The sequence below is a fragment of the Acomys russatus genome, chromosome 21 (assembly GCF_903995435.1).
Source record: "Acomys russatus chromosome 21, mAcoRus1.1, whole genome shotgun sequence".
Lineage (NCBI taxonomy): Eukaryota > Metazoa > Chordata > Mammalia > Rodentia > Muridae > Acomys > Acomys russatus.
The window spans coordinates 30,302,033-30,328,207 of NC_067157.1; the positions used below are offsets into that span (position 1 = coordinate 30,302,033).

The following is a 26,175-nucleotide window of genomic DNA, read 5'->3' on the forward strand; positions in this document are numbered from 1 at the left end:
CCATTTGGGTTTCTTTAAAACTTATACCTTCCTTTCAACCCACCTACCCTAGATACGAGAGAAAACATGCTAATGGACACAGGAGAAGTAGACCTTTATAGACTTGGATCCATTCCACTTTTTGCGGTCAAGATTCCAGCAAACCAAGTAAACACTGCAAACGAGCAACTCCTCAAAGGTGACTGCAACTGCAGCAGCTAGAACCCAGGGCAACAGCTGGAACTTGGAACCAGGAAGAGTTCTCTGGGTCATTTCATTCTAGGAGTGTCTCCAAGCAGAGCCCATGAGCAAAGTCAAACAGTAGGGATTGATGCTATACCAAAAATCCAAGCCTCTCAGAGTTCATAGTAGGATGTTTTTCAGTTGACAAAGATCATGATCCCCACAGAGGCAGTTCCTCTTCTAGTTGACAAACACCACGTGTCCTCCCACAAGTCTGTTCCCAGTGGACAAACATAGCATACCCTCATACAAGTCTATTTCACATCCAACATTTAGGATCAAAACAAAAACATCTTTACATCCATTACACTACTATATGTAAGAGTGTCTTGTTTGCATATCTGTCTGTGTACCCTGTGACTGAAGTTCCTAAGAAAGCCTGAGTTATGCACAGGACCGTAGTGATCTATGGCTGTGAGATGCCATGGATGCTGGGCCGTGAATCCTGTTCATCAGGAAGAGCAGCCAGTGCTCTCCAGCCTAAGGTTTAGAATTTTGTAATTTCCTATATCAAACAAAATAAAAAAGAATATAAGTGGGGGTTTGATCATTCCTCCACTGTATCCTGCCCCCTAGATTATAAAGAAGCAAGACATTGCAAACACACCCAGTTGGCTTTACCTAGAGTAAATTATACAACGAATTCAGATCTTTACCAGAGGAGGCATTAGAAATACATCTGCAGACCCTAGTAAGATGTGATTTCGAGACACTAGGTGACTACGATTTCCAGTTTATGTTAGTGTTTTCTTCTTCTGAACACACTATTAATTTCACTTTTATGCACATCTTTGAAAATCTGTATAAATCTTTAGAAACTTTGCAAAATAAGTGAAAGATCATCTCATAGTGACTAAAGAAGGACCAATGTAAAATCCTTACTTAACATATTACAACATGTAAAGCTCTAGCACTGAGACCATTCCTCTGTGTGCTTCCTCCCTAGACAGCAAGTCTTGAACAGATGCTGCTATCTGTGACAAAGCTTTTCTTTTCCTCTATAAACAACTGAGTAGATGTTAGTTAATGTATAAACAACTTGGTTTATACATTTTGACCTTAAATTTTGCATTTTTTAAATGCAGAAATCTAGGCCTCAGATGACAGAGACCAATGCGTATCATTTCTGTGAGCAAGAAGGGCCCTGTGGGTCTCACTTTTTCATTTGCATTGTATCACAAATATACTACGAAGGGAATTAAAGACTACATACTCAAATTTGAGGCTTAAAAAGATTAACAAGAGCCAACAATTAGAATTTTAGATATACAGGAAAAGGGGAAAATAGGCACGGATCCACAGAAACCAAGTAAGACTAATCAACACAAAACACTGTGGAAAATGATTAGAGCTGGGGTCCTCTGACTCCATTACAATGAGAAGTTAATTTTACATTTAATTTTTTTTAAAAGCCTGTCATCTGGATTTATCCATTTGAGTCAGAGCTGAAGCATAATTAATCACTTTGCAGGAGCATTCTGGGCTCTCAATTCCCCCAGTGATGATGTTCTGCTGTCTCTTTTCAATCCCCAACTAAACCAAGAATCTACTCAGAAAACAAGTTGGTGGTGGAAGAATTCTCTCTCAAGATTTTCCCAGTGACAATCACTCTGATGGCTTTTCAAAACCAAGGATAAAAAAATGCATAAATCAAAGGGTTCATGGCTGAGTTATAGTAAGCAATCCAAACTAGTATTTCATACACATACGTGGGAGTGATGAAGCCTAGGAAGGCATCAATGATGGAGTCAGTGAAATATGGCAACCAGGAAAAGAGGAAGGCAGCCACTGCGATTCCCAGGGTTTTGGCTGCCTTCCTCTCCCTCTTGGCCACCCTGTCCTTGTAGCTCTCTGCTGCATTGGCAGTCCGGTCACTCATCTTCTCAATTTCCTGAGCCTGCTATTTAGCAATGAGGAAAATCTTAGAGTAGACAGTTATCATCACAAGTGAGGGGATAAGAAATAATGAAAAATTGATGAAGACCCAGCTTTGATTCACAGCGACTTGACAACCCCCCACACAAGTGAGGGCACTGACTAGATTCTCCAGCCCTGCTTCATTTGTCCCTGAGTAAAGCAGGGAAAAGCTGTAAGTGATGGACAGGAGCCATGAGAAGATGATGCACTTGCCAGAAACAGATGCAGTGAACCTGGTGGGGTAGGTCAGGGGGTCACTGACTGCAATATATCTGTCCACAGAGATGAAGCTCAAGTGGAAGATAGAAGAATAACAGAATGACCCTTCAAAAGAAGAATGGAATTTACAGTAAGTCTCCCCAAAGTACCAGCATCCCTCCACAGACCTCACTGTGCTAAAGGGCATCACAGTCAATCCCACCAAGAAGTCAGCACAGGCCAGGGATGCCACCAGGAAGTTGGCAGGAGAGTGCAGCTGCCTGAAATGAAGAATTGATGTCATCACCAGGAGGTTTCCACACACAGCCAGCATAGTCCCAAAGCCAAAGACTGCATATAGGATGAGGCGAGGGCCTGTGGAGTATGGGATCCTGACACAGGAAGTGTTCAGGTTCTCATAGCATAGCTGGGCAGATGTGGCAGAGAGCAGGTCTCTGTTCAGGATGCTGTCTTGATCCCAGGGAAAACTGTCATCTTCTGATGCCATGCGCACTATTTCAAAAGTCCTCAGAATCAAAATACAGAATGTGATTGCTAATGCTTTTTGTCTTTCTTAACACCAGACTGAGACATTAATACAGGTTTTCATTTTCTAAAATGATCTCCTTCATAATTCACAGTAACCTTCCCAATTACAGGAATGCTGTTCAACTCTATTTTAAAGTTTTAAACAGATTTTTCTATTTAAATTTTATTTCAAATAAAATTTTTCTCCTTCATCTATTTCTTCACATCTCAAATGTGCCAGTGTGTTCTGAGATGCACATTTGAATCTCACCTTTTATTAGCATTCTCAGCCTTATTTACGTAACCTACATTAACACCCAGGCACTCCTAACCCTCCGGAAAGTGGCCTAATGATGACAAATACAGTGTCCCTAGGATTAAATTCCCCTGGTGTAAGGTGCGGCAAGTGAGAGCTTGTCAGTAAGCACGCTGTTTATTTCAAAAGCAATTTTCCCCTTCTAATTTGCTAGTGACAACTGACCTTTCTGTACAGTGTACGTGCATGTGCTTTCTGCCCCAATAGAACTTTACCAACTATTTGAACTTTATTTTAATCATATCAGTAACAAAGAGCTTTGGCCACTTCTGGGATCCAGATAATCATCACGGATCTCAATCATGTGCAAATCTGTCAATCAAATGGCTTCCCAACTGTCCTCTGTGTTTTATTCATTGTGCTGCACACTTTTGGGTGCACACTGTTTGCATTTATAGCTTTTCGTTTCTCTCCATAGAACCCACACTGTTTTCTCCAAATTCTTCTGTCTTGCGGATTCCCTTTGGTCACCTTCTACTCATTGATTACTTTTTGCTGTTGGTCGCTAAAGCCTCCTTAGCATTTTCACTCAGCCATTTTGCAGCAGTTGCACTTTTAAACTCCTAGCTTGCTATTCAGTTCTAGTATTTCTTTTTGTTCCTTAGACATTTTGGTTTCCTGCTCAAGTTTCCTTATAAGCTCCACGTCTGCGATGTGTTACCTAGGCTCCTGGTGGCTCCTTCTCCCTTCCTTGTGGGCCTTCATGAAAAGACTAGTCCCTTTTCTCATGATCTGTGAACTTGGTGTGAACACTACAGAAGTTCTGAATGGTGGTCCCTTCAAGAGGAGATCCGCTTCCTTAAGCCAAGCTATAAGGGCCCTGGGTATTGACAGGTGATTTAACACAATTTAGTAAACTACTCTCAAATCCTATTGAAAGTAGGCAGTCAGAACGACACCTTCTACTTAGTTTCCATGGACCCCAGCAGGAGATCACAGACACTGCTGCGAAATAAGACTATCCCACTCTTCTTGGCAGGTTTTCTCACCAACCCCAGCTGTCTCCCTTATTCTCTGATGCTTTGATCATTGTGCTTCCAACCACTGTTGTCTGCATCAGGGTTGGAGCTTACACTAGCTACTGTTACTTATATGTAACCCAAGTCAGAACTTTCGCCTTGTGTTTTTTTTTTTTTTTTTTTTTTTTTTTGTGTCCCACAATTTTTATTTTGTTTGGTTTTTTTTTTTTTCTTATTGATTGAATTTTTCTCTTCATCCAGATAATTAGATATTGTCATTTTGATTTTTATATCTCCTTTGCCTCGCAGCCCTCTTCATTCGGCCATCTTGCCTATGCCATCAGATTCCCTCGGTCTCATGCCTGACTCCTGTCCATATGCCACTATGGAGGTTACCATCTCCACTGGGGTCCTTTAATTCTACTAGCTACATTCGGTGGAGTGATATCAGCTTCTCCTAGCCTTCCCAGACTCAAGAGCTGCACCAATTTTCTTTTACAGGGAGAGTAGATTGACAAAATGAAGGTTCTCCTGAAGTTAGAGATTGAATTTGCTATAGACTGGGGGATGTTAGGAGTAAGGGAGGTGGGAACCACTGTTCACCTCTGGGAAGCAGTGGCTTAGATATAGTCAGCTCACAGGCAAGGTGTCTGTAAATTGCCAGGAACTAAAGTCTGCCTTCTTTGTAGCTTTATCAAAATAGACCGATAATCTTTGAATACAGAGCTTCTTTTTTTTTTTTTTTTTTAATGGTTTATAGGGGCTGGAGAGATGGTTCAGTGGCTGGGAGTATGGTGCTCTTGTAGAGGATGTGAGTTTGGTGCCCAGCACCCACACTGGGTGACCCTAAGCCCCTGTACGTCTGTCTCCAGGTAACTCTGTCTTCTGTTCTTCACAGCCACCTGTGCTCACACGGAGACAGACAGACACATGCAAAATTAGCAGCAAATCTGTAAAGAACTAGTTTAAGCCAGATGCTGTGGCACACATTTGGTCCTAGCACCGAGGAGGCAAAGGCATGCAGATCTGGGCTCAAGGTCAGCCTAGTCTACATAGCTCCAGGTCAGGCAGGGATACACAGTAAGGCCACATTAAAATAAATAAATAATAAATAAATAAATAATGAAATAAATGGTTTGTGCTTTTAAATAAAATTTAAGAATTGAATAGTGAGACTGCATCAAATTAAATGGCTTTTGTAAACAACAAAAACAAGTAGTAAGATATAATCCAACAACCTACACGTGAAGAAAATCTTACACAATTATTTGTCCAATAGGGATCAGTATCTGTACATAGGATGGCAAATGCACATGCCAACTTCCCACCAAAACAAACAAACAGACAAATAAATGTGATTTTATTTATTTCTATTTCTTTTTTTTTTTTTTTTTTTTTTAATGAGACAGGGTCTCTCTGGGTAGCCTTGGCTGTCCTGGACTCACTTTGTAGACCAAGCTGGCCTCAAACTCATGGAGATCCACCTGCCTCTGCCTCTTGAGTGCTGGGATTAAAGGCATGTGCCACCATGCCTGGCATAAATGTAATTTTAAAAAGTAAAAAAACTGAAGACTGGAGCTAACTTATGATCTAGCTGTTCAGATCCTGGGAGTGTGCCTGGGGAAATGAAGTCAACATACAAAATGACACCCAAAGTCCCAGGTTCTTTATGGCTCTATTCTCAACAGCTATAATAATTAACCAACAAAACAAAATATGGTATATATCCACAGTGGTATACTGGTCAACCACAAAGAGGCAAAGCCTACCATTTGCAGGAAAATGATGAACTGGAAGACAACATTTTAGGCAAAATTAACCAGGCACAGAAAGACAAATATGTCATGCTCACTCTTGCTGGCAGAAGCTAAAAGCCTTTCTCGCTTGATGGAACACCAGGTTGGGTCCTGGATCTTTGGGAGCTTAAAGAAATGTGCTGAAAGAACTGGTTTAAAATGTAGTCGTGTGGAGGCTGCGTCCCACAGCTGTCATCACGCTGCTAATTGAGTATATTGAATTACACCGTGAACACTGCACGTACTGTTTAGCTTACCAGAAAACAGAAAGCTGAGAATAGCTCATGAGCGTTCAAAGAAAGAAAGAAAAATTCCTGATGTCGGAGACCTAACATAAAGGGTGTGGTGAGTCTGAGAAAGTGGAAATTGGAAATTTGATCAAGATGCATGAAAAGAGAAGCTGGCAACAGAGGGAGCACGGGCTCCACGGAAAAGGACAATTAAACAGAAACAATAACTAAAGCGCAGGCTGGGCATGGTCTACAGCCCCAAAGACTATAACCAAGGAGAAACAGAAGATCTCTACGCTACTGGGACAGTGAAGAGAAAAAGAGAAATACAAAGAAGATGTTCCTTGTGCCGGCTTTGCTGCAGAACCCTCCTGAAAACCCCCCATAAGAAAGCACAGGCCTAAAATCCCACTCAGCATTTGAGAGGCAGAGGCAGGCTGATCTCTGAATTCAAGGCCAGCCTGGTCTACAGAGTAAGTTCCAGGACAGCCAAGACTACACAGAGAAACCCGGTCTTGAAAAGAAACCAACCAACCAAACAAACAAACAAAAGAGAGTCTCACACACAAACACACACCCACACACATAAACACAAACTCACACACTCATACACAAACACACACGCATTCGAGCACACACGTGCACACACACTCTCATACATATACACATAGATGCACACACATGTAGATGCACTCATACACTGATTTATACACATAGGCACACACATAGACACACACACTCACATTCATTCACATACAAACACATAGAAACACACAACCCTGCACAAATAAGTAAATAAATGAATAAGTAATGTAATAATAAATATGACTTCAGTGGCAATGTGGACAATTCACTCAAATAAAAAATACACAAATGACTAACAGGATTATGAAAATAGATTTTTTTGAAAATAGATTTTTTTTTATAGTTCTAAAATTTTAATTCAGAACATAATGATGTTCCATATTGAACATAGTCAATTGTGCTAATAAAAGTGAATTTTTTTTTGAAGTTTAGTAAAGAAAATTTGAAATGACGGTTTTTTACAGAATTCACTATATTTCAATATCAATGCTGATTTTGGAAAATGACCAAATGTCATTCTTCAGCAAAATATTACAAAGACTAAGATGAAAGCTGGTTGTCATGGTATATATTTACATTCCTAGCACTGGGGAAACTGAGGCAGGGCACTATCCTGGATCCTTGCATTTGGGGAATCAGCCTGGACAGCAATCAAGAGATTAACTAGAAAACAGGAAAGACAGAAAGACAGACAGACAGAGAGAAAGAGGGGGGGGGAGAGAATGAAGAAAATATGGTAAATAGAGGCTTGAGGATGGGGGATAGATAGATAGATAGATAGATAGATAGATAGATAGATAGATAGATAGATAAAAAAGAAAAGACTCAGGAGTTCCGTGAGGACAAAGAAATTTGTGTGAGAAAATATTAAGCCATATTCAGATTTAGTGAGAAAACAAGGCACAAGGTTGGGAAATAATGGGACAATAGATCTGAAAGGGGCTAAAGATATTCATAAGACATAAACACATGTTATGAGATTATCAAAGAACTAATGAAAACTTATTTTAACATGCTAGAAGAGAAGAGTTGTCCTTGTCCAAGGAATGCTTATGTAGAGTAAAAGAAATTAAGCCTAGGTGATAGCTGAGCCACACAACCATCACACACAGACCAGCGTGAGACACGGGTTGCCTATGAAACATTCAAACAGTGACATTTCTACCATAAGCACATATTAAGAAAACCACTATTAACGTTATATTTTTGTCTGTTTGGAGTTTTCACTCACATGTTTGTGCATACTGTATATAAATAAATAAAGTTACTATATGCAAACCTTAAGAGGAAAGCCATATTAAAATGTCTACATTCTGTCTATTTTATTTTAAATAGATATTCCAGAGCTAGAGAAATGAGTTAAGAGTTAAGAGCAAAGCCATCCAGTTCCAGAGGACAGGATGCCCTCTTCTGGCCTCTACAGGCACCAGGAACACACATGGTATACGTACAGACATTCAGGCAAAACACACACACACATAAAATGAAAATAAATATTAAATATATATTGTTTTCAATATTTCCCATTAATTAAACTAATTGAGAAAGACAGACAGAGACAGAGAGAGTTTGTTTTTCCTTCTTGGAGATAAAGTTTCTCTTTGTATGACCCCAACTGTCCTGGGACTCACTCTGTAGACCAGGCTGACATTGAACTCACTTGATCTACCTGCCTCTGCCTCCCAAGTGCTAGGATTAAAGGCGTGCGCCACACCAAGTGGCAAGAGCTGACTATTTTTATTTCTTTTCTATTTCTATTCTACTCTTACATTATTCCAAGTTAGAATCATTAAAACTAATCCTGCAGCATTACAATCTTAAAACATCTAACTATTGGTACTACTTTCACATACTGTGTCATTAATAAAAAGCAATACTGGAAAGCAGAAAGACACTACTGAAGACATTTTTAAGGCAGCCAATGTTAAGAATTGTTAATAAAGTGTTCTGAAAACACAGTGGCGATTTCAAATAATAATCATGACTTACAACGCAGAATGGGGATCAGTTAGAGCTGGAATTGTCCCCTTCTCCATCTCCAGGAAAGGTCTGATGTCATCACAAATTAAATGGCTGTGAATTTAGTTGTGGCATAAACATAAGGCACACTGAAAGTCTCTTACTTGCCCATTTGCACTCTAGGGGTTTAGTCGTCAGGGCATTAGATATTGGCAGCCATTAAGCTACTTTCCTGCAAAGAAGGTGTGCTTTGGGCATTCCTGGGTCTGGGGACTTGGGGGAGTATGACCAATAAAATGTGACCACAAGCAAGTGGCACACAACAGAGCACTGTGGAAGACACATGCTTGCTTCTCCAATATGAGGAAGTAGGTAATTCAGAAGCACATTTGAAAGCAGAGAGAAAGAGCATTGTACATGATAATGAAAAGTGACAACTTGAACATTAGGAAAGAAATAATGATGATAGAGGCTAACAGCTTGTCTGTAATGAAAAGCTAATTTTATATAATGAAGGTGTAAGTAGATTCCTAAAAGTGGATATAAAGATTTATTTACAGGTACAAGGAAGAGGACAAGAAGTAGCAATTACTGACATGTTTTATATTTTCTTTCCAAGGACATTTTGAAGCCGGGAGTAGCATACATTGACAAATTGGATGGCAATATTCTCAGGGATCAACCCAGAATTATGAATAAAGACCTGCTCTCTGCCACATCTGCCCAGCTGTGCTATGAGAACCTGAACACTTCCTGTGTCAGGATCCCATACTCCACAGGCCCTCGCCTCATCCTATATGCAGTCTTTGGCTTTGGGACTATGCTGGCTGTGTGTGGAAACCTCCTGGTGATGACATCAATTCTTCATTTCAGGCAGCTGCACTCTCCTGCCAACTTCCTGGTGGCATCCCTGGCCTGTGCTGACTTCTTGGTAGGACTGGCGGTGATGCCCTTCAGCACAGTGAGGTCTGTGGAGGGATGTTGGTACTTTGGGGAGACTTACTGTAAATTACACAGTTGTTTTGATGGGTCATTCTGTTATTCTTCTCTTTTCCACTTGAGCTTCATCTCTGTGGACAGATATATTGCAGTCAGTGACCCCCTGGCTTACCCCACCAGGTTCACTGCATCTGTATCTAGCAAGTGCATCACCTTCTCATGGCTCCTGTCCATCATCTACATCTTTTCCCTCCTTTACTCAGGAGCAAGTGAAGCAGGGTTGGAGGATCTAGTCAGTGCCCTCACCTGTGTGGGGGGTTGTCAGGTCGCTGTGAATCAAAACTGGGTCTTCATCAATTTTGTAATATTTTTAATCCCCACACTTGTGATGATAACTGTCTACTCTAAGATTTTCCTCATTGCTAAACAGCAGGCTCAGAAGATTGAGAAGATGAGTGACCAGACTGCCAATGCAGCAGAGAGCTACAAGGATAGGGTGGCCAAGAGGGAGAGGAAAGCAGCCAAAACCCTGGGAATCGCAGTGGCTGCCTTCCTCCTTTCCTGGCTGCCATACTTCATTGACTCCATCATTGATGCCTTCCTAGGATTCATCACTCCCATGCATGTGTATGAAATACTAGTTTGGATTGTTTACTATAACTCAGCCATGAACCCTTTGATTTATGCATTTTTTTATCCTTGGTTTCGAAAAGCCATCAGAATGATAGTCACTGGCCAAATCCTGAGAGAGAATTCCTCCACCATCAACTTGTTTCCTGAGTAGATCCTTGGTTTATTTGGGGATTAAAGAGAGACTCACAGCAGAAAATCATCACTGGGGAAACTGAGTTCCCAGAATGCACCTGTAAAGTGATGACTTATGCTTCAGCTGTGACTCAAATGGGTAAATTTGCCTGCGATTGTTCCCTGAGTGACATAACATTGAAGCTTATTTGTAATGGTTCCAACAGGACTGATTCTAGGCTTAGGGAAATTCCAGCACACTTTGCCCTTTGTTGCTGGATTCTTCTTGAGTTTCCCTCTATTTATAGATTAGTAAACCTGTCCTTGTAGTATTCTTGAGAAAAGTGTGAGTGTTTATGCATATTTCTCTTTCTCTATCCATGTGTGTGTGTGTGTGTGTGTGTGTGTGTGTGTGTGTGTGTGTGTATTACAGCATTTCCCTTTCATGTTAGTTCAATCTCTAGACATAATATACCTGCTGTGGTTTTTTAAAAAATAAAATTTAAGTACAAAAGAAAAACATAGGTACCCAAAACTTAAGTACACGGTGTTGTTCAGAAAGTTCAATTTCAGTGATGAAAAATAAATGAAGAAGTAGCTTTACTAATGACAGTGTTGGTGCAGCTACTGGCAACAATAAGGAAAACTAACGTCATAAGCAGTAACACCCGTTCACATATTTACAACCTCGAAACGAGTGTTCACTCTGACCCCCTCCGATTCAGGGGACAGGAGGTTACTCCTAAATGTAGGCTCCTGTACCCACCAAGGGAGGACACACAGTCCCAGACATTGTTGTCAATGTTCTTAGAGCTCTGTGAAGTGCAATATATTTATGTATATTATATGGGCAGAGCAAAATAATTGTCATGATATAAAGTATAAGTAAGAGTCACAGGTAAAGTAGACACCGGAAGGCGCAGTTGATTTACAGTAAGATGTGTTTGATCCACCAACATTCTCATCCATACTTCTCAGTTCAAAAACACCTTTGTTGTACAAGATGGCGTTCCCCTAAGGCTAAAAAGAGAAAGTGTCAATAAGACAAACTTTTTTGCTTATTAACACAAGCGTTGCTAGTGCGTCAAACAAAACTGTGACTATGACATTTTCTACAGTTTGATCCTTCAGTATCTTTGAACCTCTCCCTAACTAGACTGGCACATTCAAGCCCATTTATTCAGATTAGATGAGATAACGAGTCACAACTTGCTCTCCATGGGCACTAGTTTGCTATTAGGAAGAACAGTGTGACCATGTTTGTGAATTGCACGTTACTGCAGTGGCTTATATATGTAACAGCACCTTGACAAGTGTCCTGTGTACAAAAGCTTAAGACAAAAGCGATTCCGGAAGCCTTCTTGTATCGTAGGCCAGGCTTTAGGATTGAGGTCGCCTATCCATGATAATGCTACCTTCTGCATCATAGTGATGGACACGTATGTGCTCCGTCTCCTTGTTCATCTGTATGCCTCCGGCCAAGGACTTTGTGCTGTGTGCTGAGCATAGTGACTAGGCAATGGATTTTTGCTGAATAAACACTTTCTCCTTTAAATCCAGAAATATTTAACATCTTTCTTTTAAACACAGAAGCACTTAACAAATGTGAGATGTACACGCTCACAGTAAGCGATGATGGGGCACTGATCCCCCTTCTACTGTTTCTACTACTCACAGGGCCAACGGTGGTCCTTCAGGAAAAGCCAAGACTCCTCATCTGGTCACAACACATCCTCCCCTTCCTCCATCAAATTGTGACAGCCTGGTTCTATAGACCCATGGCTGTCTCTTCCCCTCTCCAACATAATATGTAAAATATTACCATTATATTTATTCTTTAATTACTGGTGGTCCATTTATGATATTTATATTATAATTATACTTTTAACTGGTATTAGAACTCTGGCCCAAAAAGAAATCTCAGAATTTTGAAAGCATATCTATATTTTAAATTGTGTTTGGGGTGTGTGTGTATGTGTGTATGTGTGTGTGTGTGTGTGTGTGTGTGTGTGTGTGTGTGTTGCATGCATGGGGGTATACAGGTGCACACACAGAGAGATTAAAGAAGAGTATCCAATATTATCCTCTGTCACTGTTGGTGACACATTCCACAGGATCTGAGGAGTAAATATGAAGGATTCAAATAAAAATAATCACACCACCCAGCCACAAGGTAGTGGGGTACATGAGGCAGACCCTACTGGAGAGCTCATGTTACACTGCGAGACCAGTGTGATTTGGCTCAGCCGTAGAAGCACAGAAAATTCCACACAAGATTCATTGGCTTCTTTTTCCCTCTCTTTTCATTACTTTTCTTTTGGAGGCAGGGTTGCTTTAAAAATGTCCCTTATTTGCTTGAGATCCATATTAGGAATTCAGTCTTCTCAGTCATTGCCATGAGTGAATATAAATCAGGGAAGAGTTTGTTCTTTCACATAAAGGCACCCACATGCCATGAAGGCAATCATAATACATGTTATATATACATACACACATATGTGTATATGTACATATATGTATATATACATACACACACACACATACATACACACACATACATACATACACATCCGCACTGTTAGGTGTGGTGATATATACCTGTAATCTCAGCACTCATGAGGCAGAGGTGCACAGGCCTCTGAGTATGAGGCCAGCTTTTTCTACAAAGTGATTTCCAGGGCACCCAGGGCTACACAGTGAGGATACAGAGCGAGGTTGACTCATTTTAGATATATATGTGATAGCATAATTGTATCTTGTATGTCACCATAAAATCAGGGGAACTAGTAAATGTAGCTTCCAGTACAGATATTCCAAGCTTAGAAACAGTATTGGAAATATGATTGAGATTCTTCCTAGATGCGGCAGTGCATCTCTGTGAGTTCTAGAACAGACAAGGCTACTCAGTGACCCTGTCTTTAAAAGAAAAAAAAATTTTTTTTCTTTTTCTTTTTGTGTGTGAAGGATTTTTTTCATCCTTTGCCTAAAGCCGGGCTTTTTGAGGGCAGACATACTGTAGTGGGTGTGGCCTGCAGCCTTAACTGGAATTCTAACACTGAAGCTCCTGGTGCCCACAGTGACTAGACAAGCCTGTGTGGCAGCTGAGATCTGACTAGCAGATAGAAAAGGGAACACTTGTTAAACTGCACTTGGAGAAAAAAATGGCTTCTACAACATCTCACCCTACCCCAAGTACCCATAAGCAGTCAACACACACTTAGAGAAACACTTGTCAAGTCAACGCGAGGTGGTGACGTAGAGAATCAAGTTGATTTAGCAATGCTTCTGAGAGCCTCACCAGACAACCTGGCTGCACATACGCAATGCCCAGTGTTTTTAATTTGCAGATTAATACTTTGACCTGCCTGGTGTTTGGTTACCTCCAGTCTTTAATCCACGGAGACAGGACTAAAAACATTTCCCCTCATTAACACTCCTCGGGGTGGGTCTGGGCTCTGCCATGACCACAGGCCATCATTATCACATCCTTCTCCTACTTTGGTCATAATGAGGACTATTTCACACATTAAGTCACCAGGGAGATGGTCTCATTAGGAATGTCTTAAAGGACCAAACTAAAGATCAAGTGCAGAAATGAGAGGGAAAACTTTAGCTGATGTAAGAACCAAAAGTTTGCCTGGGAACCCTTTCCTGGCCATTAGAGTCATAAACCCACAGGAATCAGAAACTTTAGAGTCATAAACCCACAGGAATCAGGAACTCTTCCTGACATTGCCAAACCATGTACTAGCCATGGCCTTGGGGGTAGTATTTGAGGAAGAAGTTTAGAGGCCTCAAAAGAGCCTCCAGTTCCATCCCACCTCAGCACCAGGGAAAGTGCTTCTTCCTGAGTTGGTAAACATGAGGGTACAAATTAACCTTCCTTCCCCTATTGGTCTTAGATGACATAAAAAATATAGAGAGAGATAGAACTGTACAAATGTTGAAGCAGTTATTCATATAACCTTATTATTTTAGGATCTCTGGGCCTGGATCTGCCTGTTCTTACACTTACTGTACTATTGTAAAACATTGTATTATCCCTTCTGGCGCTGCAGTCACATGTCCAGCCCTCCATCAGCGTCACTTCATCTTCAGGACCTCAGGCTTTAGGATCATGAAGATCACATGCACTTAGTTACAGACATCCACTGTCTGCCCAATGGCAAGGATGCCAAGGGAAAGATTTGTATTTGCCAGAACATAGATCTCAATGTGGGGAAGGGATAAGTTTGCCTCCTGAAAATATTCGAGAATGTTTAGAGACACATTCACAAGCAGGGATTGTGGGTGAATAATACTGGTTGTCAGGAATGCTACTTGGTGTCACACAACCTGTATGTAGAACTGGTTCACATCTCTATAGAACACAGGCGGGGAAAGCCTGGCATAGGGTTTTGTAATCTAAGCAATTGACATCGTTTTGTAAAGTCGGGCACTAAGAAAAAATGTCAGTAGAAATCTGAACAATATCTAAATAAGAATAATGCTGTTATTGAATTGTGAACAGGTAGGCAGTGGGATGAATAAAAAAAAATAACTTCTCACTCTTTATAAATCACCGTGCAAGCTTATACATGCCTGCGTGTCTCCAGCCCTGCGCTGCCAGAGACTTGACCTCTTCACCAAAGAAGGTTGAAAAAAACTCCCAAGTGCTATGCCAGGATTGAGACTGTGGACATGGAATCCAGTTCAGAGTTCTCACTCCCTGTAAACTGCTCTTTGTAAAAAGAAATCTCCTTAGGAGCATGGGCAGGAAGGCCAGTCTCCAGTAACCACAAAGGAAGTGTCACACAAGCAGAGTGTCACTGTAGATCTGTCAGTGGATGGGCAGGCTTTGCACACATATCCTAGGTAGCAATGGCTCGAGAGCAGAATTCATCTTCCCAGAAGTCCTTGAGAAAAGCTGCTCCGGTTTTAATGCCTCCATATAGCACATCTCTCTGCAGTTTAGTATCTCCTCACAGCTTTTTATCTTTCTGCTTGGTAGCCACAGTAGGTGCATAAATGACTGTTGACAGACAGGAAAGAGCCAAGATGACCTCTAAACTTCGTGGCCTCGTCATATCTTTTTAAAGTTCCAGGAAGGTGACTGAATCATGCCTGAGAAGGAAGGCGTGGTTCCAGTCTGAAAACAAAGGAAAATAATTATTTGGCCTAACTCACTCAAGTAATTAATGTAGAAGAGATTTGTTTTGTAGACCAACTTTCCTAATAATCACTGTTGAATATAATCTTATTGGGTCACACCTTGCCCTGCTGGGATCCCATCAAGGGGTTTTCCCATTGGTGCTGTCTATTTAGCTGAAGGGCCACGTCCTTTAGGCAGTAGTTTAAGACATGTCACATGGAAGTCATCTATAGGTGAACCGCCAGCTTCATAGCTACATCCGCCCTTACTGACTGCTGCCAGAGGAGCACAAGAGGTAAAATATATATATATATATATATATATATATATATATATATATATATACACATATATACATATATGCATATATATGCATATTGAGGGATCAAAGAATATTTAACCAATTAAGAAAACATGTCATTTGTTAATTGAAATTCATCCCCAGTAATTTTGGGCCATATAGTGTTTATTGGATTTTTCCACCAAAAGAATTCTTGGGAATTGTTAGAAGGGTTAAAAATGAAAAATTACAACAGACTTAATATATCATCATCATCATTATTATTATTATTATTATTATTATTATTATTATTATTATTATTATTAATTCATATTACAGCTTAATAGTTATCCCATCCCTTGTATCCTCCCATTCCTCCCTCCCTCCCGCTTTCCCCCTATTCCCCTCCCCTATGTCTGTGACTGAGAGGGACTTCCTCCCCCTGTATAGGCTCATAGGGTATCAAGTCTCTTCTTGGTAGCCTGCTATCGTTCCTCTGAGTGACACCAGGCCTCCCCATCAAGGGGACGTGTAGATTTAATATCTCATAATACCATCCTACTGGATTGATATGGACTTCTTCTCCCCTACAGTATTGAAAACTAGAATTCCTGAGTCGTGAGAACCAAGAGCAAACGCAGACCGTCTGCCCATGCACACAGCAGCGACATGAGCAGGAATTCATCTCCGCCCGAAGTCCTGCAGCTCTGCTACGAGAACGTGAACGGGTCCTGCGTGAAAACTCCCTACTCGCTTGGGTCCAGCGTCATCCTATACGCAGTCTTTGGCTTTGGGGCTGTGCTGGCTGTATTTGGAAACCTCCTGGTGATGATCTCCATCCTCCACTTCAAGCAGCTACATTCTCCCACCAATTTCCTCATCGCGTCCTTGGCCTGCGCTGACTTCTGCGTGGGGCTCTCGGTGATGCCCTTCAGCATGGTCAGGTCCATCGAGAGCTGCTGGTACTTCGGGAGAAGCTTCTGCACTTTCCACACCTGCTGTGACGTGGCATTTTGTTACGCTTCTCTCTTCCACCTGTGCTTCATCTCCATCGACAGGCACATCGCCGTCACCGACCCTCTGGTCTATCCCACCAAGTTCACGGTGCCTGTGGCAGGAATTTGTATCAGCGTCTCCTGGATTCTGCCGCTGGTGTACAGCGGGGCCGTGTTCTACACTGGGGTCTATGACGACGGTCTGGAGGACATATCCAATGCGCTCAACTGCGTAGGAGGGTGCCAGGTAGTTGTGAATCAGAACTGGGTGCTGATAGATTTTCTCTCCTTCTTTATCCCTACACTTGTTATGATCATTCTGTACAGCAACATTTTTCTGGTGGCTAGACAACAGGCTAAAAAGATAGAAAATGTTGGTAGCAAACCAGAATCATCCTCGGAGAGCTACAAAGCCAGAGTGGCAAGGAGAGAGAGAAAAGCCGCCAAGACCCTGGGAATCACCGTGGTGGCGTTCATGATCTCGTGGTTGCCGTACAGCATCGATTCTTTAATCGATGCTTTTATGGGATTCATCACTCCCGCCTACATTTACGAGATTTGCGTTTGGTGCGCTTATTACAACTCAGCCATGAATCCCCTGATCTATGCTTTATTTTATCCATGGTTTAAGAAAGCTATTAGGGTTATTATAAGCGGCCAGGCCTTCAAGAACAGCTCAAGCACTATGAGCTTGGTCTCTGAGCAAATATAAGCAGCAGCACAGAGGAGCATGAGGATACCTTTAATTCCTTAATGAACTGAGTCCTTAAAAAGTCTAAGAAGACCCTTAATGGAAAAGAATAACGGCTGCTCACGTTGACATCAGGAGTCAGCATTTGCCAGCCTTGTTGAGGTGAGCACCTTGCTGCCGTTCCTCTGAAAGGTCAACCTGACCAACAAATGTTAAGTTATTATATGTTTTCGACTTCGGAGCTGAGCAAGCAACACTTCTTTCATTTGATTTCCCTCATACACTCCTTCTTTTAATACACTGGTTTTTCCTTTATCCCAGCATCGTCTGCTAAAGCACCACAGGCCACCTCTGGTGCTTTCCTCTTTTCTTTTCAAAGCTTCCAGGTTGACCCTAGCCTGCTCAATATTTCATTTCAGGCATAAACAGGCTTCCACCAGTCCCTGCTTTCCTTTCATCTTTCAAAGACAACATACAAAAGAGGTTATTCGGCAAATTTAGTCAACTGAGTCACGTGAGAGATCCCAGAGTGCAGGGGGACAGTGGGCAAATGGGCACCACCTCGGCTGGGCTCTTGTTACTGCTCTACATCATCATCCTCTCTCCATTAGGCTTTCCAGAGTGAAGGCCCTGTGGTTCTGTGGCAGCTCCTTTGGCTGGAAACTGGATGCGTGTGCCACACGGGACTCGGCGTCACACCGGTCAGTTTAGGTGCATGGAATAGTGTTCATTAAGGAGAATCTCTTTCAAGTGAAGTCTCTAATTTTCTTTAGTAAAGTTTAGCTACCATGAAAATTTTGTGAGTTTCAGTAACTATGTAGAATATATATTAACAGCAAGCATTCAAATATTCATTGATTTACCAGTTTGGGTTTGTTTTTTTTGTTTTTTGTTTTTTGTTTTTAACAAAACATGAACTTTGTGCCTACACCATAGTAAAATCCATGCTTAATGCTTTGGAAACAGGGAACAGCATCTCCCCATTTGTAAGCCATGACTCTGGTAAGAAACATTGTTGCTCATTGCAAATATTTTTTTAAATAAATAAGCTCAAATTCTTTTCTCTAAAATAAATAAAAATTTAGCAGTCTACAGAATAGGAGAAAAATTCTTGCTTACTGTACACCTGACATGGGATTGACACCTGGACTATATAAAGAAATAAAAAACATAAATACTAAAAACCTAAACAAAACAGTCAGGAAATATCCCAACAAAAGAGGCAGATTGCTTTCAAAAAATGAAGTACAAGTGGTCAATAAATATATGAAAAAAAAAAAAAAACCTTTTCAACATCCTTATCCATCAGTGAAATGCAAGCTTAAGTTACTTTGAGACTTACTCTATCTTATCCCACCCAGAATATCTAAAACTGAGAGCATGAACAACATCAGCTGTTGGTGAAAATGTGGAGAAAGGGGATCCCTTTGCACAATGCTGCACGATGCTAACTAGTCTACTCACGATGGAAACTAACGTGAAGATTTTTCAAGGATGTGGGAGGCAGACCTTTCATGTGATCTAGCTATGCTACTCCTGAGTATACACCGAGCACTTTGAATCAGCGTACCACAGTGTGTATTGCAGCATTGTTTACAATAGCCATGTTATGGAATCAGTTTATCTGACAACAGATGAATGGATAAAGAAAAGGTTTATATATGCCCAATGGAGATTTATTCAGTCACAAAGAAGAGTTTTAACTGGATCACCTGAAGAAAAATAGATGCAAACTGAAGGTCATCAAGTTAAGTGAAAGAACTCAAGCTTAGAAAGACGAATATAATATTTTCTGTCATTTGCGGATCCTAGATTTTACATCATACACACATATTATATAATGTACCTACATATAATGCCATAAAAATAGAAACGAGATTAAGATGCTAGTGGGAAGAGGGCAAAGGGAAGGGTACTGGGTTGTGAATGTGGTTGAGTATGCGATATTATTTCAATGAGATGTCTTTATGGAACAATTGTGATATATAACAAATATTTAACAATGAGAAATTAAACAGTAAGCAAAAGCAAGAGGATATTTAGGACAAACAAGAAGAAATACCACAAAGGAGTATAATTAATAAAATTTACACCTAGGAGAACATGTAAGTTTGTCTTGCCAATGATTTTTTAATCACTTCTAGATCATATATTGAACATATGTATCCACTGCCCCCCCTCCGCCCCACAAAACACACATAATGTATTCACAATACTCAGCACCCTATTCTGGACTTTGCCCAAAGCCCTAAGACCAATTGCAGGTGTAGGATGCAATGATCACAGTCAGGTATAGGTTAGACATAGCTGAGTTAAAAACAAGTACTTCCACAGCTTAGCATAAAAAGGTTTATTTCTGGCTCATGCGATGCCAGGTGAGCTATCCTGGGCATCTGCCCTCACATGAGGGCGTGCTTAGATTCCACCACATTCTTTCAACCAGAACCTTCATTCATGCTTTGCTGGAGCCTGTCAACAAGAAGACCTAACGGAGTGCTCCACCTAGTGGCCAGGGATAGTGGGAGTGCAAGAGGAACCTCACACAGCGGCTTCTTTCACCTTGCAGTACTTAATGAATGGCAGGTTACTGTGTTAGGATTTTGAGTATGACAGAAACTGAGTAAGCACATTAGCACTCATTTCAATAACAATGTCGCTGAAAACGGTGGTGTGGCTTTTGGCTTGGGGACTCAAGCATGCTTGATGCTGAGATTTTTGCTCCCAAAATGGTCCCTGCCAAATCAAAGTTGTTCCTGGGTACAAGGAGCATGTGTGTTTGTGTGTGTGTGTCCCCATATATGAGATAGATAGATAGATAGATAGATAGATAGATAGATAGATAGATAGATAGATAGATAGATAGATAGATGATAGATATGAGATCAGGTAGGAGAGAGGACAAGGTTGTAATATTTTGTTTTCAAAAAGTATTAACTCCCCTCCTAAAAGTACAGAAAAATATAGATAGCTATCTTGAGCTTGCTGCTTCTACATCTGTAAGCATACTTGCTTATGTTTAAAATTGGGGAAAATAGTTCCATGACAACCAAGGTTATACAGAGAAACCCTGTCTCAAAACAAAACAAAAAACAAACAAACAAACACCCCTCAAAAAAAAAAAACAAAACAAAAGAAAAAAGGATGGGGAATAAAAGTTCCACTCAAACCTGATAGGCTGTGATCATATGGTGGGAGAGGAGGTCCCCTTCTGTAACAGGCCTAGGGGAGGGGGATAGAGTGAAAGAGGGAAGGGGGGAACAGGAAGATACCAGTGAGGGGCTAACAATCACAATGTAATATGAATAAATTATTTTAAAAATTAAAAAAAAATTTTAAGTTCTACTCAAGGCCTTTAACCAAGTAGACTATAAGGTACAGCCCACCTATTAGGGGGAAAAAATACACCATTAAAAAGTGATGGCGTATAGCCAATAAAAATCCATGAGACACAGGACTGCAGTCCAACTGCTTAGAGCATTACCTAGGGTCAGATGATCAGCTGAAGTGAACCTGGGTTCCCTGTCTGCCAAGGGTACTTGGTGTATTGAGGGTCTGTGTCTGTGTTTTTGTTTGTTTGTTTGTTTTTTGTTTTTTCGAGGCAGGGTTTCTCTGTGTAGCCTTGGCCATCCTAGACTCACTTTGTAGACCAGGCTGGCCTCAAACTCACAGCGATCCGCCTGCCTCTGCCTCCCAAGTGCTGGGATTAAAGGTGTGCGTCACCACGCCCGGCTCAAGGGTCTGTTTCTGTAATGTATCTATCCATCTTCGCACATCACTCATTCCTCACACCTTTGCAAGGCTGGCTCAGGTCACTCTCACAGGCTCATCTCTGATATTTCTCTCTCAGGAAAGTCACTGTGGAGCCAGCACTGGCAACGATCCTCTACTTTACAATTCCCCGCCCCCAACTTCTTAATTGTATTTATCAGAATGGGTCTATCTTATTTTTCTGCTTTCTTGCTCACCTTATACCTGTTGGTCTCTGATCAAGGTGTGTACACCGCGTTAGTAAGCTTGGTGGGACTTAGGGTCAGCTGCGAGACACGCCTCTGGGCATGTCTTTGGGAGTTTAAAGAAGGGATTAAAAGTGTGCAGCACCTTCCAGTGGGTAGGTAGCTCAGATATGAAAGGTTTGGAGGGCACACCCTGTTTCTACACCCTGAGTGTGACTAAAGGTGTCTCTGCCGCCCTCTGCTGATGTCAGAATTCATCTGCTCCAGCCCTTCAGAGCGAGGTGGGAACTGCTGAGGCAAGTTGCTTTGCTGAGCAGCTGCGGGGCTCTCAACCTCCCTGGGATGCAGGTAGTTGCTGTTGGGTAGTTAACTCCCATCATGTGAGTCAATTGATCACGCATCCTCTCTCTCCACATCTATGTACATATGCTATTGTAAATCAATAAAAACCATAGGATGCTTTTTCGAAAGACTTGCCTAAAAAATAAAATGACTTTTCTAAAGAAGTATGAAAACACTAAGACTTAAACCATGCATTTGTTTGTTTTCATTATGGTTACATGTGTCATGTCAGAGTCTAAGTAGCTCAGCCAGTAAGGCATCAGACTTTAGGTCTGAAGGCCCAAGGTTCAAATCTCTGCTCTGAGCTGAGTACAGGCCTGTAATCCTAGAACTCAGGGGAGGTTAAGGCAGGCTGATTTCTGTGAGTTCAAGGTCTACAAAGCAAGTCCAGGACAGCCAGGGCTACACAAAGAAACCCTGTCTTGAAAAACAAAACAAACGAAAAAGTTTTTTTTTAAGTGTGATGTCATGGACAGCTAATCATTTCCAGTGAAATCTCCAAAATGTTACTATCTTGTACTCCTAAAAGGGGGCACTGAAGTCTAGACAGGAAAAGGCACATGACTTAGACTTTAGGGACACCTGGGATTTGGACCCAGGTCTATCAGATAAAGGGATCCTACTCTCTCCTCACCCCATAATCCTCTACAGAGCCTGCAATGGTGGAAGCCATGCTAACTATACTTTAGAAACAATGAAACTACAGATTCTAAAGGGCCTTCCCACAATGCTCTTGTATAGGCTAGCTGTAGTGAGCTCATGTTGATGGCAATTCAATTACAGAAAGTCTTTTCAAGGCTACTTTAGAACTGAACATTTTCAGTTTGGATTATCAAGGTTAAAACTTTTAACAAACAAAAACAGTAAGAGGAGAAATGTTAAACCCAAGCTTGTCAGAGGAGGAGGTAGTGGTGGCATTGCCTCAAGAAGGCTTGAGTTAGTGGGGCACATGACAGTGACAGACGGCTTTGACCACACTGGCCACATAGTTGAATAATGGCAATTCATCCCAGTGACTGCCCTTGAAATTCAGGCATTGTTCTTGTCTGCCCTTTTGTGTTCAAAGTACAAAGTGGGAGGCAACACTGCCCAGGTCTCACCACTACTATTTTCTGTGGGCCCAAAGGAGCTTGTGCCTGCAGCTGTGTCACCAGCAGCTGTGTCACCACCTGCCTGGACCACTGGCACCATCTGTGTTCCAGCCTTCTCTGTTCTCCTCTTTCCTTTTTCTAACCGCATTGTTTCATTCCAGGGAGACTCCTGCCAAGTGGGGCAGCATTTACCCCAACTCGGATCCGTTGCCTTCAACTTTTTATTTTTGAATAGTGTGGTCTTTGAAAGCACAGTGTGGTCTTTGAAAGATTATATACAGAATGAAACACCAAGACTAGAAGAACTCTTTGTAACTTCTTTACCTGTCATCCCTGGAGCTTCTAGATACACCTGAGCCTCGTCCTTCCAAGCAGATGAAAGCTACTAGGCCTCTCTGCACTCTGGCTAGTACCTGGCCTTCTTGGAGCACATGGTGTGAGAGCTGCAGAGGTGTGGTCGTCCTGCCTCAGCTATAGGTTCTCCCTTCCTGGGTCTTCTTTCTCTGAGATCCTGGCTGAAGAAGCAACTTCCTCTGGGTTCCCCTGTTCCAAAGGTGGAAGGCAGAAAACTGAGCTCAACCACGCATTATTCTTTAAGTTTCTGGTTGGAGGTGCCAGGCACCATGACCCATAAGGCTTTGATCAAGACAGGTCATACAGCCAAACCCAACATGAATGAATCTGAGACATTTGCCCAGTAAGTGGGTAAGGAGATTGAGGTTGTTCCAGAAACACATGCATTTATCCATGGTCTGTTTATTGAGATTGACAAAAACCGTAAACACATACACACACCCGTAAATATGTATGGAACAACCCAGAAGCTTCAAATTAATTTACAAGGAAATTTTACAAAGAAGCTATTACTCAGGACTGGTGTAGACTGGGGAACCAGAGTGACTCTCGGAGACCTTTAGGAAACCGGCAAGAAAAGGACAGAAGCAAGATGTATTCTTCTTAGTGACAAATGCTATTGGCTGTTTGTTTCTGTGTCTCTATGCATGGGGCTCAGGTATTCTGAAAATCATGCACTAGGACTTGTGGGAACATAGTGGATTTAGTTTATGTGACGCAAACATAAAAGAGGAATATTAAATGACAAGAAGATGTGGGTAATTATCACAAAATAGGTCACAGATTTTAGGCTTCCCTGATTTTTTTTAAAAAATGAAGAAAATATTCCTTTAATAATATACAATTATCCTGCATTGAAAGGAACAGATGTGGCCTCCAAACTTTTAAACAGCTGGGTTCTAAAAAGACGGGGATTCTAAAATGAACATTTTAAGACACGTTCCAAATGTTGGACCCCATTTGTTGAGTATGACATGAAATTACGACTTGAGCAAAATCATAGATTGTACAGTGTTTTATTTCTGGGCCATTTTAGAGAGGAAATGATGTGAGCCTGATTTTTTAGTGAGTGAGCAGTGGCAGAGGGGAGAGTCAATGGGAGTTTCCTGACTGATCCATGTGTTGTACACAGGGAGCAACTTAGAAAGCAAACCCCGTGCTTCCCTGACTTCCACCTCTTCTCAGTGTCTAGGAAGCAATGACTTACAGGCTGGCTAGTTCCCAGAATTCTTGTTACCCACTCGGGTATTCATAGGATCAGCCCTCTCTCCCTGCGTTCCTCTGTGAGAATACTGATTGATAGCGGTACTTCTTCGCTGACTAAGTAACATGTTATTCTTCTTCACGTGAGCCCTGGGAGCTGTCTACAAACTAGGGAAACATCGTAGCTGACGGCTATACTACTGTCCTCCCTCGTGCTTGGCTAAAATCACTCATGGTACAAATCAATAGTTGGTGTCCACGGTGAGAGGATCTCTCCGCTCAGGAGGAGTTTCAGTGCCTTCCTAAACCACCGGTAGGAGAAGACATATATGATGGGGTTACAGGCCGAGTTGAAATAAGCAAACCAAATAAAGATGTCAAAGACCAGAGGTGGGGTGATGAAGTTAAGGAGGCTGTCAACTAGCGTGTCGACAGTGAAGGGGAGCCAACACACAAGGTAGATGCCCACAGCAACGCCCAGAGTCTTGGCTGCTTTTCTTTCCCGCTTGACAGCCCCAGACAAGCTTTGACTCAGGGCACTGATCTGCTGAGCCTGCCTAGTGGCAACCACGAAGATCTTCACGTACAGACTAATCATGATGAGGCAGGGGATAAAGAACGCAGGGAAGTTTAGCCAGCCCCAGAACTTATTGAAGAGCAGCTGACAGCTGCCCACACACGGCATCTCTTCTAGCCACTGGCTGAGTGCTCTCTCTACCACATCTGTGTAGAGGAAGAAGGCAGTGTAGGCTGCTGGTATCCCCCACCCTGCCAAGATGTAGCGGAGGGCTATCCTGACCGTGAACTTGGATGGATAGAGCAGCGGGTCACAGATGGCACAATGACGGTCAATGGAAATAAAACAGAGGTGGAAGATGGAAGTGAGGCAGAACAGCGTGTCCAGGTAGGTGTGCAGACGGCACAGGAAGTCCCCAAAGAACCAGCAGCTCTCTACAGAGCGGACTGTGCTCAGGGGAAGCACGAGCAGACCCAGCAACATGTCGGCCAGGGCCAGGGAGAGCAGCAGGAAGTTCGTGGGAGTGTGGAGTACTTTAAAGTAGGACACAGCAAACACCACAAACAAATTCCCCAGGACTGTGATGAGCACACCTACTGTGCAGGCCAGGTAGATGACTACCTGGATGGCCAGAGGGTGCACTGTCCTGGGACAGGACCCATTCACCTGGTAGCAGAACGCTGCAGGCTGCTCTCTGGCATCCGGGAGGAGGACAGCTCTCATTTATAGGTTCTGTTCTTCAGCTTTCCCTGGGAAGTGATCACCTTTTCAACATCAGTACAACAGAAAGGAAACAATTATTATTATTATTATTATTATTATTATTATTATTATTATTATCATTATTATCATTATCATTATTATTATTATCATTATTATTATTAGCATCATTATTATTATTATCATCTTTATTATTATTATTATCATTATTATTATTGTTATTATTGTTATTATTATTTTAAACTATCACAGAATGAGATCAAGAAGAGAAAAGCAAAGGCGACTAAACTAATTGATCCCTGGGTACTGGATCAAATATATCCTGAAAATCAAGTGCAGCCTGGGACTAGGAGTTCAGGAACTTGCTCTGCTGCCAATCAGACAAGACTCTTCCAAAAAACCCTGTAAGCAATATCTCTATAAAAAGAAAAGAAAGATCTAGGCTAAATGTTTCCTCAAAGGAAAGTGTGCCGTAGTGTTCGGTATAAAATCATAAACCGTTCTC

The 26,175-nt window shown here is 41.7% G+C and overlaps 3 protein-coding genes and 1 pseudogene across 3 annotated transcripts; 2 read left to right on the plus strand and 2 right to left on the minus strand.

Annotated features, from left to right (window-relative positions):
• Positions 1-1,768: 1,768 nt before the first annotated feature.
• LOC127205264 (trace amine-associated receptor 7c-like) lies at positions 1,769-2,845 on the minus strand (annotated as a pseudogene).
• Positions 2,846-4,659: 1,814 nt separating this feature from the next.
• Positions 4,660-10,433, plus strand: LOC127204967 (trace amine-associated receptor 7a-like). Its single transcript, XM_051164084.1, has 2 exons — positions 4,660-4,716; positions 9,330-10,433. The coding sequence occupies exons 1-2, from the start codon at positions 4,660-4,662 to the stop codon at positions 10,431-10,433; spliced, it is 1,161 nt and encodes a 386-aa protein (XP_051020041.1).
• Positions 10,434-16,473: 6,040 nt separating this feature from the next.
• LOC127205259 (trace amine-associated receptor 6) lies at positions 16,474-17,511 on the plus strand. The gene has a single exon (XM_051164460.1). It carries the CDS (start codon positions 16,474-16,476, stop codon positions 17,509-17,511), a length of 1,038 nt encoding a protein of 345 aa, XP_051020417.1.
• Positions 17,512-24,659: 7,148 nt separating this feature from the next.
• On the minus strand, positions 24,660-25,673 carry Taar5 (trace amine associated receptor 5). Its single transcript, XM_051164270.1, has one exon. It carries the CDS (start codon positions 25,671-25,673, stop codon positions 24,660-24,662), a length of 1,014 nt encoding a protein of 337 aa, XP_051020227.1.
• Positions 25,674-26,175: the final 502 nt, after the last annotated feature.

Coding starts and splice junctions, on each gene's coding strand:
- LOC127204967 (XM_051164084.1), top strand. CDS start 4,660: ATGAAGGTTCTCCTGAAGTTAGAGATTGAATTTGCTATAGACTGGGGG. Junction 4,717..9,329: donor TAGACTGGGGGATGTTAGGA/GTAAGGGAGGTG, acceptor TTTCTTTCCAAG/GACATTTTGAAGCCGGGAGT.
- LOC127205259 (XM_051164460.1), top strand. CDS start 16,474: ATGAGCAGGAATTCATCTCCGCCCGAAGTCCTGCAGCTCTGCTACGAG.
- Taar5 (XM_051164270.1), bottom strand. CDS start 25,673: ATGAGAGCTGTCCTCCTCCCGGATGCCAGAGAGCAGCCTGCAGCGTTC.